At 44.9% G+C, this 12,787-nt stretch overlaps 1 protein-coding gene across 4 annotated transcripts in view; it reads left to right on the top strand.

The window, feature by feature from the left end:
* The window catches only part of pacs1 (phosphofurin acidic cluster sorting protein 1), a 67,417-nt gene continuing 54,630 nt past the window's right edge, over positions 1 to 12,787 (top strand). For 3 of the 4 annotated variants that reach the window (XM_026162392.1, XM_026162390.1, XM_026162389.1), the window contains exon 1: positions 1 to 703. In XM_026162392.1, coding sequence (XP_026018177.1) covers positions 552 to 703 — 152 coding nt within the window. In that variant the 5' untranslated portion in view covers positions 1 to 551. The remainder of the gene's footprint in view (positions 704 to 12,787) is intronic. The other variant, XM_026162391.1, reaches the window with a different exon arrangement.

Genomic DNA, 12,787 nt, shown 5'->3' with positions numbered 1-12,787 from the left:
GACAAATAAAAATACGATATACTGAATAAGTTTAAAACTAAGGAATTGAGTCTGCAGTGGTGAACAAAGTGCGTGCGGCGTTCAAACGCAGTAACAGCAGCAGCTGTGATTGGCCGGTTCCTGTCTGTGAGTCTCGCGCTCAGGAGTCGCTCTACGTCCTCAGTAAAGGCGTTGCTCTCGCTGCTCTCTGCTCATTGTGCGACTTTGGCGAGAGAAATTTCCGCTTCCTGCACCGATAAACACCAGCGGCGAACACACACCGAGCCGACACCAACTTAAGCAGAGGGAGAGACGGAGAGAGCCGCGGGGATTTGCCGCCTGCCGTCCGGTAGAAACCCCGGAGACTGCGATGTTTTCACTCTCAGGCGGAGATTAGCACTTTCCTGTTAGCGCTTCGCTCGCCTGCACCATCCGGAGCCTGAAAAAACAGGCAAAGCGAAGCGAGGAGACGGAGCTACAGCACCAGAGGAAGGACGACACACAGAGAAGGCAGACTACTACGGGTATTCTCCCCATTAGCTCCTTGTGAAAGCCCGTTTTCAGCCTCCAGGATGTCGGAGCGAGGAGGGCTCCCGCGGACTGGGGGCGTCCCTTCGCCGCACATGCAGCCCTCCAAGCCGGTCAGCATCTCCAACCGGCCGGTCCATATGAACCTGTACGCTACCTGGGAGGTGGACCGCTCCTCGCCCAGCTGTGTGCCGAGGTATGTGCAGGGGAGATGGTCGGGCTTAGCGTTACTTATCGCTTTTTGGTGGGGTGGGCTGGTTGTTGTGAATGGGAAGTGACCCAGTCAGTGTGTTTACACTGGGGGATTGCAAACACATAGACACCCACGGGTGCCTATTTAGGAAGACTCATTGCACTGATGGCTGTTGTGGTGTTAACAAACTGGTAGATCCCTTTAAACCCATTAATTAAGAGGCTGCCTCCAATAGCACTGGTGTTACCCTGTGACTGGACCTCTTGTTCGCACTTTTGTGGTCCCCAGCCCTCAGCTCGATCACTGTACGACCCTGCTCTTAAAGATGAAAGCAGGCTCCCTCGTTATTTCTGATCCCTACAGCAGGTGCTGCCCAAACAGCCTTAGTTGTTGCCCAGCTGATCAGCGCAGACAGACAAAAGATTGATGAAGCAAGCTGACCGTCGCTGCAACTGTAGAGAGCCACTTTGCATCCATTTATTATACAGCTGTAACAGTAGCTGGTGTGATGTGTGAGTCTGAGGGAGAAGACAAAGCCAGGGATCATCTTTGAGGTGCACCCACAACCCGAAACGTCTTGTTTAGTGTCATATGCCTGCTCAGACTTTCACTGCTTCTCATCATGTGATTGGTGTGTGTGTGTGTTCATAAGGGCAATGCAGCAAGGTCATGTTAGGAGAGACACCTCATCCACCTCTAAGCTCTGCCTCAGACAAAGACACTGAAGCGTCTCACAGCCACTCTACAAGGGGTGGGCTCACAGAGGCAGATGCACGTGGTCATGTGTCCTGTGATAATCAGGTGTAACCTAAATGAACACGCTCCAGCTGCAGCTTGTCTCATTGTTCTTTTTATGGCGCTTAAGTGATAATCCTGGTCATAACAAGTTCGATTCAGGGTCAAAGGTTAACTGCTACTGCTGAAGTAGCGCTTGTGTTTTCCAATGTCAGCTAAGCAAACAGTTGGGGAGCTGCTGCAGCATAAAAACGTGCAGGGACTTTCTGTGAAATCACGTCAAAAGCAGTGCTTTTCTCCATAAGCCTGAGTCGCATCCTCATCCAGATGAGCGCAGATGTTTAGGTGACTAAAAGCAATTAGTGGGGAATAAAGGCTCCATGGTCATCATCACACAAAGCCCACATGCTGACACCCTAATGCTGCTTTCTGAAATGCTCTGGGGCTTTACTGGTTTTAGAAGCAAAGCCTCAAAAGTACGCTTGGCTTCTTAGCGGTCTGCAAGTGTGTGTGTGTGTGTGTGTGCACCTCAATGACACAGCTGTAAATCTATGTCTTGGAATTGGCTCTCTTAACTATAACACCCAGTGTTTTCCTGCACATTAAATTTATTTCCCCCCTTTAGTTTGAGATGATTTTTACCAGTGTCTTCAGCTGATTTTTTGAGTAGTTTGGCATCGTGCTGCAAAATGCAATTGTGGACTTTTTCTATTTTTTTTTTTTATTCCACCCTGCAGCCGTCACGGCCCGTCAAATATCTTCGATTTCACTGCAGTTTCAGCAACATTGAGGCAGGCAAGGAGGGGGAAAAAAAGGAGGGTGGCAGAGAAACGGAGGATGACACTGGGAGATGGGGACTGTGAATCAGTCGCGGGGATGTCTTGCAGAGTTTTGACTGTGGTGTGTTTGCTTCTTGTTCACTGCCTTATTGCCTAATCTTTGTCTCTGCAGTAAGGACTAAGAACTTCCCCTCTCCAGCCGAGGTGGTGTTGCTCTAACCTCTTCCTGTCTACCCAGAATGCCTCCTTGTGTGTTGTTTACACTGAGCTGTGGGTTGCATTTGCCCTGGCAGGAGCACACATCCTGCTTATCCTGATATGTTAAAAGAAATCTGGACCTGCTCTGTATTTATAGGTGTTTACATACCCACCCAGACTCACTGGCCATGTGGCTCATTTTTTTTGTTGTTTTTATTTTTTGCTCATATTCAGAGGGGAGTTGACAGGAAATACTTGTGACTGATATCAGAATGAGAGATGATATCAGTTGTTTGAGCAGCCAGGAGTCAAACTTTCATTTTCTGCAGCCAAAGCAACGAGTACAGCAGCTGCTCCGGCAGGCCTGACACTTCACTCCATGAACGCAGAGGCAGGGGTAGCGAATAGAGATCAGCAGCTCTCAGGTGCGCTCGTTGTCAGGTGGAATGTCGGATCGTGCCCACTCATGTTGCACGCTGAACATGGTTTGGATTCCAGCGCTCAACAGGAGTGTAGTCAGAGGCTCTTTGTGTAGCTGCTCTACGACAGGTATTCCAGGAATTGGTTAGAGCACCGACATGATCACCTCGCATCGTTAAAGAAGCTGAGCTGAGGGGGAAAGTCCCATGACTCGGGTCGCTGGGTGGATCGTGGGGATTTTTGCTCAGTGTTTCACTTTGGCTTCTAAGGAGAAAGCCTTCACGAGTACCGTGCCCCACTGACCCCACTGACCCCTCAACACCAGGCTTTGTCCATTTGCAGGCTGCTGCCAAGGGATTGGTCGGACTTTCCACTGTGGCCGCTCAAACAATAACTCAGACCGAGTTCACCTTAACAAAGAAAAAAATTAATCATGTTGTGAAACCTACTTAATGGGGCATTAGACAAGAGTTGGCTGATTATGAGATTAATAGAGTCTAATACAGGCTGTTATTGTCCTATTAGAAATGAAGAGCTTTTGCTATATAGGGCTGCCTGTTGTTGAATACGAAAAGACAATGCAGAAGAAGTTTGCCCAGAACAGCAGCTCCATTCCTTATTATTAAAAATGTGTTTGGTACTGCAGCAGAGCAGATGGTGGTCATTTGTGAAACATATTGCTGGAAAGTTGGGGGTATGGTATAATCAATCCCACTGAGACAAGTTGTTTTAGAACAGAGGTGTCAAACATGTGGCCCAGACAGTGCAAAACGTGGAAAATGCAATGAGTAAGTGTGAACTTTTAACTGTGTTTTATTCCTACGAATGGATCAGATCCAAACTGAGGATCCAGAGGTTTGAATCACTGTCATATTTACAACCTTCTGACAAAGACACCACCCTCATCTGTCATACTACGCCTGAACAGGTAATAGAAACACCTTCAAAAAATACAAAACGAGGTGGCTTTTTACGATGAATGAATCGATAGACAAGTTCCTGTTTTATTCTCTTATTATTGTGACTCTACAGCAAAAAAAGGACATCTTTGAATAAACAGTACATTTTCTGTATGTATTTGTTAACCTATAACCCCCTCAGCTGAGGTGTGTAATGGATTTAGTCTGGCCAACTCTCAAACTGGTCGGGATTAGTTTTAGGAATCTAGTTCATGAAATGCAAAGGTTTTCAGAAGGTTATTAGTCTTCTGGCTCACCTTAGTTCAGATTTAACTGTATGTGGCTCCTGTAATAAATGGGCTTGACACCTCTGTTTTACAGCCTACGTTTTTTTAGGATGTCCCCTCTTTAAGCCGGCTTTTTTCTGATTTGCTGCCCCTCGAGTTCTAATCATCAGTAAGGTCTTCCCTGTTCACAGCCAAAACTGTGAACCTGAGATGACATTGGGGAAATTTCCAGTCGCTGACATCACACAGAGCCAAGAGTAGGCAAAAACGTTTTTTTACCCTTGGAACCTGAATATATGCTGCTGTTATTCCTGGGTATCTTTTTCTTTTTAAACCATCAGAGAGAGAAAAAACAAAAATTATTTATTGATTAACTACACGTCGCGTCTCGAGCATTCATTGTATCCACTTTAAGTTGGCTAAGAGCTTCATAATCCAGCTATTTAAGTCAGCTTCTTAGAAGAGAATCAGCCTGACGCCCAAACGTTGGGAGCTAAACACACAATAAACAGTATAAATAAGTGAAAGCAGCGAGGTCAGTGCATTGAAAATAAATCTGCTGCTCTGGTAATGAATACTGTTGGCGTGAGGAAGTGCGCTGCAGAAATGCAGGATGTTCTGAATTATACATTGTGTGTTTGTTCGACTCGTTCGCTGTAATTGCCCCGCGATACAATAGTGGACGTCACGTTTCTCGAGTGTCAGCGTTACATTATCCCCCCCCCCCCGAACCCTTGCACGCACACCCCTCCCTCCTCTAAACACCGGCTGTTGATCGCGCACACACAACTGGAAAGAAATGGAAAGAGCGCCAACAGGCTATCACATACGAGCATGCTCACAGGCAGGGTGACAGGGCGCTTCATTAAGGAGCTTTGGCTTTGCCGCTCCCTTAGACACTTCTTTTTTTTTTTTTTCTTTAAAAGCTGAGTGGCCGAAAAGGTCTGAAGTTTCCTCCGCGGCTCGGCTCGCCTGTTGGAGATGAAGGGAGACGGAGCATAAAGTATAAACCTCTTCACCCAACTTGCCACCATTATTTACTATTTCCGCCCGTAGCCTTCCAAGCACAACTCCTCAGGGAAAGCTGGAACACGATGGCATGCAGTGCATGACCATTATTGACTGTAATGATGTTTATCCAGTGGTTTTCCAAAATACACTGGAATGTGTTTTTCCCAGTGGTATTGGGAAGAAAAATGTGGCAGTTTGGAAAAAGATTTGCTGGTTAAATGTCTTTCTCAGCTGCTTGAAGGCTGACAGGCAGAGAAACCTTTAACCCTGCTTTAAAAAGCTGCTAACCCACTCAAAATTTCACCGTTACGCCTTTTTTCTGCTGTAATTCTGCACAGTGAGACGAATCCTCTTTTGCAGACCTTGCTTAGATTGAAATTTGCTGGGTAACAGTGTCAGCGGAGAGGCCTGATAACGACTCGGAGGAGAAATCTCAGTATCACACCAAGGAACCTGCTTCTGATTTGGCACTTTCGTGCGACGTACAACTTTGTCTAACAGTGTTGTTTTTATTATTATTCCTTTTCCATTTTTTGGTTAAAAAGACTCCTCGAGTATATAAAGAAACTTTCAGAGCCTTGTTGGGGAACGTTTCCCCGCAGTGCTGTTCCCAGGAGAAAATAATCTCCAGCCTTGACGCGTCTTCTCATAAAACTGAAGCATGAAATATGCTAATTCAAATCCCTCATTTGAATGATTTGTCTCCGGCTGCTATTTTGTATATTTCCGCTCCTCGTCGTGACGATTTTTTTCTCTTCCTTCTCGGATGCCTGACGTATGATTTGGTCCCGAATTCCCGGTCGAGATGCTTTTTGACGTCCATCGTGGATTATTTCTTCTCTCTGTGGCAGCAAAAGCCTTGACGTGTGTCCTCAAAAGCTGCATCGTGCTGCAATCATCTAAACACTGTCAGTGCTGACTCGCGTAGACAAAGATTGTTGATGGCCTAGAAACATTAAGACCTGTGCACCCTGCTTTTTCATATCTAAATCTCAGTAATAGATGTTGCTACACTGGCTCACCTTGACAGCCTCACTCTGTATTTTTAGTAGCCAGTGTGGGTTATGAAGCTATTTAAGTATTTCTTGTAGCTGAATGCGTTTGTATTAATGACGGCATGGAAAAACATCATGAATTTTTTGAAAACGCAATAATCATCCGTCTATTTTCTTCTGCGTATCCAATTCAAAGTCATGGGAGGGGCTGGGGCGTGTCCTGGCTGTCATGAGGTGAGAGGTGGGGTACATCCTGTTGTGGCGCCTTGATTAGACTGGGCGCAACCAGCTCATGAGCAGACGGTGTGGGTCTGTGCAGATATCACTCTTTCTCTTTTTCTTTGTTTTGCTTGACCACACAGTTTCGTCCATGGAGAATTTACATTACGGTGCACCAACTACACGTGCGCCCCAGGGAGCAGACTTCAGAGAGGTGTATGAATGACTCCTCAGCTGTAAAATCAAGGCTTAACACAGAGAGACTGACAATAATATTATCTCACATCCATGTTTTGGGTGGGAGGAAACTGGAGAGAACCCACACAGGCATGGAGCATGCAAACTCCACACTCCCTGGACTGTGGAGATTCTGCTAATCACCGCAGTGCTGCGGTTTAAAGAAAACTTTATCTCAGCAGCTCAGCTTGTACTTTGCAGTGAGCACTGGATGGATGGATGATGGATTTTTTTCCCCCTTTCTCCCACTTCAGAAAAGAAATCGTTCTCTCCGAGCCTGTTACTGCCAGTGCACTCGCACATAAAGCGATGCCCTGCTCATCGAGTTGTGGGAACTAAATGTTCGCAACATGCAGTTTCACAACCACTGTCGAGGCTAACAATGCTGTCTGTGAAACAAGCCCTTCGCACATGTGGTGAGAATTGCACGGCTGCTGGGGCGTCCTTTGTGCAACTTGTCTAGGGTACGTCTTGGGGTACGAAGCAAAGGGTAGTAAGGAAACATGAATGTGACCTGTGTCAGAGAGAGCGATAAAAGCTGGTTATGTTGCAAACGTTGTGCAAAAGCAGGCAAGCAGAAATCATTTGGGTGTCAGTGGGTGTTTGTTTCTCACGCAGGGTCTGGTAGCAAAAGCGAGAAGTGTGAAGCTGAGGTGTTTGGCTGCTGCTGCTGTATTGTAGAGGTTGTTGTCGGTCGGTCTCTAAAGCTGCTGTGGTCTGAGGAGGCCTTTGTTGCGGTATCGTAATGTTCTTGTGTGTGTTTTTGTTGTTTAAAATTTATACTTTTGGTTGCTGCACTGTTTGACTTCTGGTCATGATCTCCCTACTGTGGGGACATCTGACACACACACACACACACACATACACACACACACACGGACAGATTTCCATTTCCAAGGTGCAGTGACAGCTGATTCGCAGGCAGTGTCACTGACATATCCTTTGCTTTCATCCACCGTGTTATGACCAAGGACACCTCGGTATAAAATTACAGAGAAGGACGTGCAGTGTGGAGAAACACAAATCATGCTGACAACAGGTACATAATCACACACACACTCTTGAACTAGATCATCGCATGACGGCAAGTTTTCTCCGCAGCTCCATTTTTGGCCTGTTGAAACCTGAACGCTGCACTTTGATGGAAAAATGAAATTCCAGTCGCTTGCTGCATACCTCTGTTTGTTTATAGTTTTCCTTGAGAGGAAACTTTTTGGCACTTCTGGCTCACTGTTAAGATTTGGACTTTGTAGTAGGTAAATTGTGGGTGCAGAAAAAGTTAACAGCAGATAATTTGCACCAGGACATAAAAACAACAGTTGTTCTTTGTGCGTCTGTGCTGCCACTTTATATCTGTGGTCATGCAAATAACGCTTGCTCACGTCTGTAATCCTCTCCGGCTCAGGTTACACGCCGTTTCCCCTGGGTGATAACACAAGCTCGTAATGCACTTAACACAGATTGACCTTGACACAGCGCCAGTGTTTTAGTACCTCTGTCTATAATTTATTGGCATTTTTTCCAATTCTGTTTTTTCAGGGCTGTGGTTTTGTGGTTGCACAGCTTTGTGTTTCTAGCTGCTTCAGTTTTACATAGTTTACATAGTTTGAGTTTTCTATGCTGATGATGTTCTAGTGCTCTCTTTGAGTAAGAGCAGGCTGGATCGTCCTTATCGTATATTTGAACTGTGTGTGAACGAAATTGAAGGTTTCAAGTATTTTTTTTTTCCAGTGGACGCTGGCAATGTGAAGTAAGCATATAAGCCCAAGTGTTATACACTTAAGCAACCATTCACTGGCAATTTGTTGATGCTGCATTTGAGTTTCTCTTCTGAAAAACTCACTGATGCTGCCAATTAACTTAATTAGCTGCAAAATGTTCGTCCAGCTGTTTGTTTTTCAGCCTTTTGTTGCCCTGTCCCAACTTTGCTGAGACCTGTTGTCATCAAAATGATACATTTTCTCAGTTCAAGCATTCAGTATGGTGTCTTGTGTTCCAATTTGAATAAAATATGGGCTTGTGAGATTTGCAAATCATTGCTCTCTGTTTTTGTTTACAGTTTATACAGTGTGTCAATTAGGGTTGTACGTTGGTGGCCATGGGTTTGCCAGAAACCGAGCCGAGGAAAGCCCCTGTGTGTGTGGGGAAACGGTGACGTAGCTACGTTAGCTGCATGCTAGGATAAGCCAGTTCACTTCTTTCTGAAGTTTCATAGATAAGAAGCACAACTCCCTTTCTATATAAAGTAAAGCTAATATGAATAGGATTATAGATTTAAGTAAAGTAAAAGTAAAAAGACACAAAACTAAACTGGCAAAATGTTAGCAAACATGCTAATGTTTTATACTAGTGGCTTTTAATAAAACATGAAAAAAGCCGAGGTGAAGCTGTTTACATACAGAGCAGTTTGTGGAGGGATGGGCTGAAAGAGTCACAGTATTTTACTGTAGTCCAGTAAATGTCATTTATAGAATATCAGAAATGTCAATGAAACAGTAGAATTAATGTAGCTGGAGTAAAAACTGAAACTGAAAATGTGCAGCTTTCTCTTAAAGCTTTGTATTTTTCCTTTTTTCCCCTCTTGTGTTCAGTGTTAGAGCTGTGTCACTTTGGTCTCGCACCGCAGATTCAAATAAAAGGATCTAACCTGTAATACCGTCACACTTGTTGGACTGGCTGCTTCTCAGCTTGACTCATGCTGTGACACTGTGATATTCTCAGTTCTTTATGACGGCTGTACTGTGGCAGGAATGGCTGGGATTGGTCGATAACCAGGGGCATAATGTGATCACCCAGTACCCACCCAGCAACGTGCAGTTGTGCAGGGACGGGGGTGGGGGTGGTGGATATGGCGCTTGGATAGCATCGCCTCCATGTCTCAAGCTAAACTGGATTAGGCGGGTACTCTGCTCATTAATCCGTAATCGCTTTAACGAAGGGTCAATTGTGTGTGTGTGTGTGTGTGTACGTGTATGTGTGGAGAGAGAGACAACAAAGATTGTTGTATGAAATTATTCATAGAATAAAAATAAAAATAACAAATTATTCTGTATGCTCCTGTAGTGTGAACCTGTCACTTTCAGGCACACCCATAGTCAGTGAAATGCAGAAATGCACAACAGGCCTGTGAGCAAGATGCTTTTCCCACTGGCAACACATATGTTATCTTGTGTAACGCACGCAAGCATGCACACACACACACACATGCTGCACATGCTGCACATCACGTATCTTGCAAGACTAGATTTGAAAGTCGCCAGACAACAGGCCTGCACTCTGGATAAGGAGGTGCAAACTAGCCAAAACATGATGAACAGACTTGCCACCAAAGATAACTCGTGCTCGGGTTTATTTTTTTTCTCCCTTTTTTTTTTTTTTTTTTACACTGCAACAGTGTCCGAACCTCAATTCGTCAGACATATTTTCTTTGCTATAAACACACTTGATCACCTTTGACAGATTTGAATGTGCTATCTGTGTGTGAGACTTCAAATGTGTCCATGTTTAAAGGTTGCCCTGCTTAGGAAGTAACCGGCCGCGGTGCGTCCTTGCCTGCGGCTGTGGGAAGTAGAGCAAGACGGAAGGAAATGGGCAGAGAGAGAGAGAGGGAGAGGCACTGAATGAAGGCGAGAGAGTGAGGGGACAGCCGCCATACAAAACTGAGCAAAAGAGCAAAACGTCACTTCTTAATAAATATCTAGGACACCTTACTTTGCGTGTGTAGGTATGTACTCGTATTCCCTGCATTGTGGGAGCCAAACTGTGTGTGCAGTCACATTCTGGAGACCCAGTTCCCTTTATGGGGACGTGAATTTGGTCTTGAGCATTCAAAATATTTAGGGTTACTAGGGCTGTTTGATATAACGATATATATCGGATGACGATATAAAAACGTCTATCGTTTCATTTTACATTATCGTTTGTTTCGTGGTGTCGCAAAATAAACTGTTTACGGCAATATTTTTTCATCATTTTGATGGTCACTGCAGTGGCTATATTCATTTCTTAAAGTTCTCTCTTTCTCTTATATTTAATATAACCACACTACGGATGGATAAGAGCCTGTTTTTACGCGTTGTTGTTAGCAACAACGATGGTAAAACCATCGTGTGTCCGCTTGTTTATTTTCCACATAAACCTTTCAGAATAAAGCTCAAGATCCTGTTGAGACTTTTCAAAATAAACTGAATCACGTGAAAGAGCAGATTATTTACGGATGAGAAGCAAAAAAGAGCCGTCGGGTGCTAAAAAATAAACCTTAGACTCAAACGTTAGAACAGGCTTTCCCCCGCAGCACGCCGTGTAATAAATACTCACAAAGAAAACGGCGGCTTTAACAACTTACGTCTAAAAGTTTCATGCATCAGTTAAAACATTCGACTCCAGGTACATGACGCGGAGCTGGAAACACTTCGCGCAAGTCGAGCTGCCCGAGATTCACAGAATTTACAGAAAATATTAAATTTTTGTGATTTATATCGTTATCGGACGATAGATGTCTTATGAGAGTTGGGTCATATCGCACAGCCCTGGTTACAACTTGAGTTGCGGTCGGCTTGCAGTTGGAATAAGCTAATGTACCTGTCGGACATGGACGTGGTTTTGGAAGTCATTTTCGCCATGCATCCTCTCACAGGAAGCGTAGGGGAAAGAAAAAGACAGGATGTTTTCAAAGCCCTGCGAGATGAAAACTCAGCCCCATGACAGATGTGGTTGGGTCCAGTGTTTAATTAGGCCAGCATTTGCTGACTTAATTCGATGTCATCTATCAGCGTACGGCATTTAATTGTCATGTATTTTGTTTGGTGTATGACTGTAATAAAAACGCTGAGATTTATTGCTCATAGCGGCCTTCCCGAGTTGTGTTTCATCTTTTCACAGTAGCTGTACACATCCCCATTAAAGCAGCCCCTCACCTGATAAATATCAGGGCTCGGGATTTAAGAGATGTCTTCTTAAGTGACCGAAAAACGAGGTGGGCTTGTTTGCACAGCTGCAATAAGATTTCCTCTTGGCACGTAGCGTTTCTGTGGCAGGCAGAGCCGTGTGTACATCTAAAAACAACAATAACAAGAGAGGGAAACATGAGGTTGTGAGTGTGTTTATAGGAATAATTTCCATTCCACTACATTTCTATATCCATTATATACCCAGGCACCAGCTCTGAAGCCAAAGAGCTCTATTCTTTGCTCATATTGCAGGTTGGGGCCAAGAGGGGATTTTTTTTTTCTTCTTTTTTCAACCACTTTTCGATGCTCACAGTGTTGAGTTGAATTCATAAGCGCTATTTGAGTCACCTCAACTCATCCTATACCAACCAGCCTCCCTGTAATAACCACCTGCCTGATATTGCCTGAGTCCTCTGGGGGTGGATCCCTCGTGAATGCCAGGACCTAAGCTCTCCGAGCGCATGACTGAATTGTAATGAGAGTTTAGTCGCTTCACCTGTGTGTTGCTGGGCGGTGTAGGTTTTCCATGCACTGCTGGTGTTCTGTGTGTGTGAGATGTTGTTTATGCTCTCACTGCAGCACTCGAAGCAGCTCCTTCTTCACCTCACACCTGCATATCTTTACTTTTTTTCCCAGTGCAGCTCGTTCTTGCCTCACCTTGCTTCTGCAGTAAATGCTATGAGTGTGTGTTTGCTGACACTGTTCTCTCACTGATTGCTGCACTTAAGTATCGTCTTCTCTGGATGTTGTTTTTTCTTAGCTGTGCTTCAATCAGCCTGCCTCACCTGCACATTACTTTGAAGTCCAAATAGCGATCGAGTGGATGTGTGTGCCTTGTGCTGCGTTTTCACGGCAAAGGTCTGCTTCAGCCGTGTCATTATTTTTGGCATCGGCGTCCTGACTGACCTTGCTGTTAAATGGGGCTTCTGTGTGTTTTTTAGCGCGTTCTCCTTGATTTTTTGCGCCTTGGCATATCACTTTATGCTTCACAGAGTGTAAATCGTCTCGCGGCTTAAATCAAGTAACGCTTTGCTGTGTGTACGTGCGTGTGTATGTGTCCTAGCAGGGTATTCTTGCTTTAGGCTAAGTGTCAGCTCATGTCAGGAGGGTGACTTGCTTTTTGCAGAAGCTCAGCAAAGAAAGGCTAGAGAGGGAAGGGAAAGGGGGGTCGGGCGGCTTCAGCAGCAGAAGAAGACAAGCCAACATCTTACTCTGGAGCTTGTCTTAGAGCGTTGAAACCTTTTAGCACCTTGTAGCATTCACTTTGTTTGCACAGGTAAAGCTGTAGCTCCTGTGAATATGCAAAACAGAACAGTTATAAGCTCCAAACTCCTGGACTGCAGCCGCTGACAACAATC

The sequence above is a fragment of the Astatotilapia calliptera genome, chromosome 3 (assembly GCF_900246225.1).
Source record: "Astatotilapia calliptera chromosome 3, fAstCal1.2, whole genome shotgun sequence".
NCBI classification, from domain to species: domain Eukaryota; kingdom Metazoa; phylum Chordata; class Actinopteri; order Cichliformes; family Cichlidae; genus Astatotilapia; species Astatotilapia calliptera.
The sequence above is the reverse complement of the archived record's forward strand: the minus strand, read 5'-3'. Positions and strand labels throughout refer to the sequence as shown.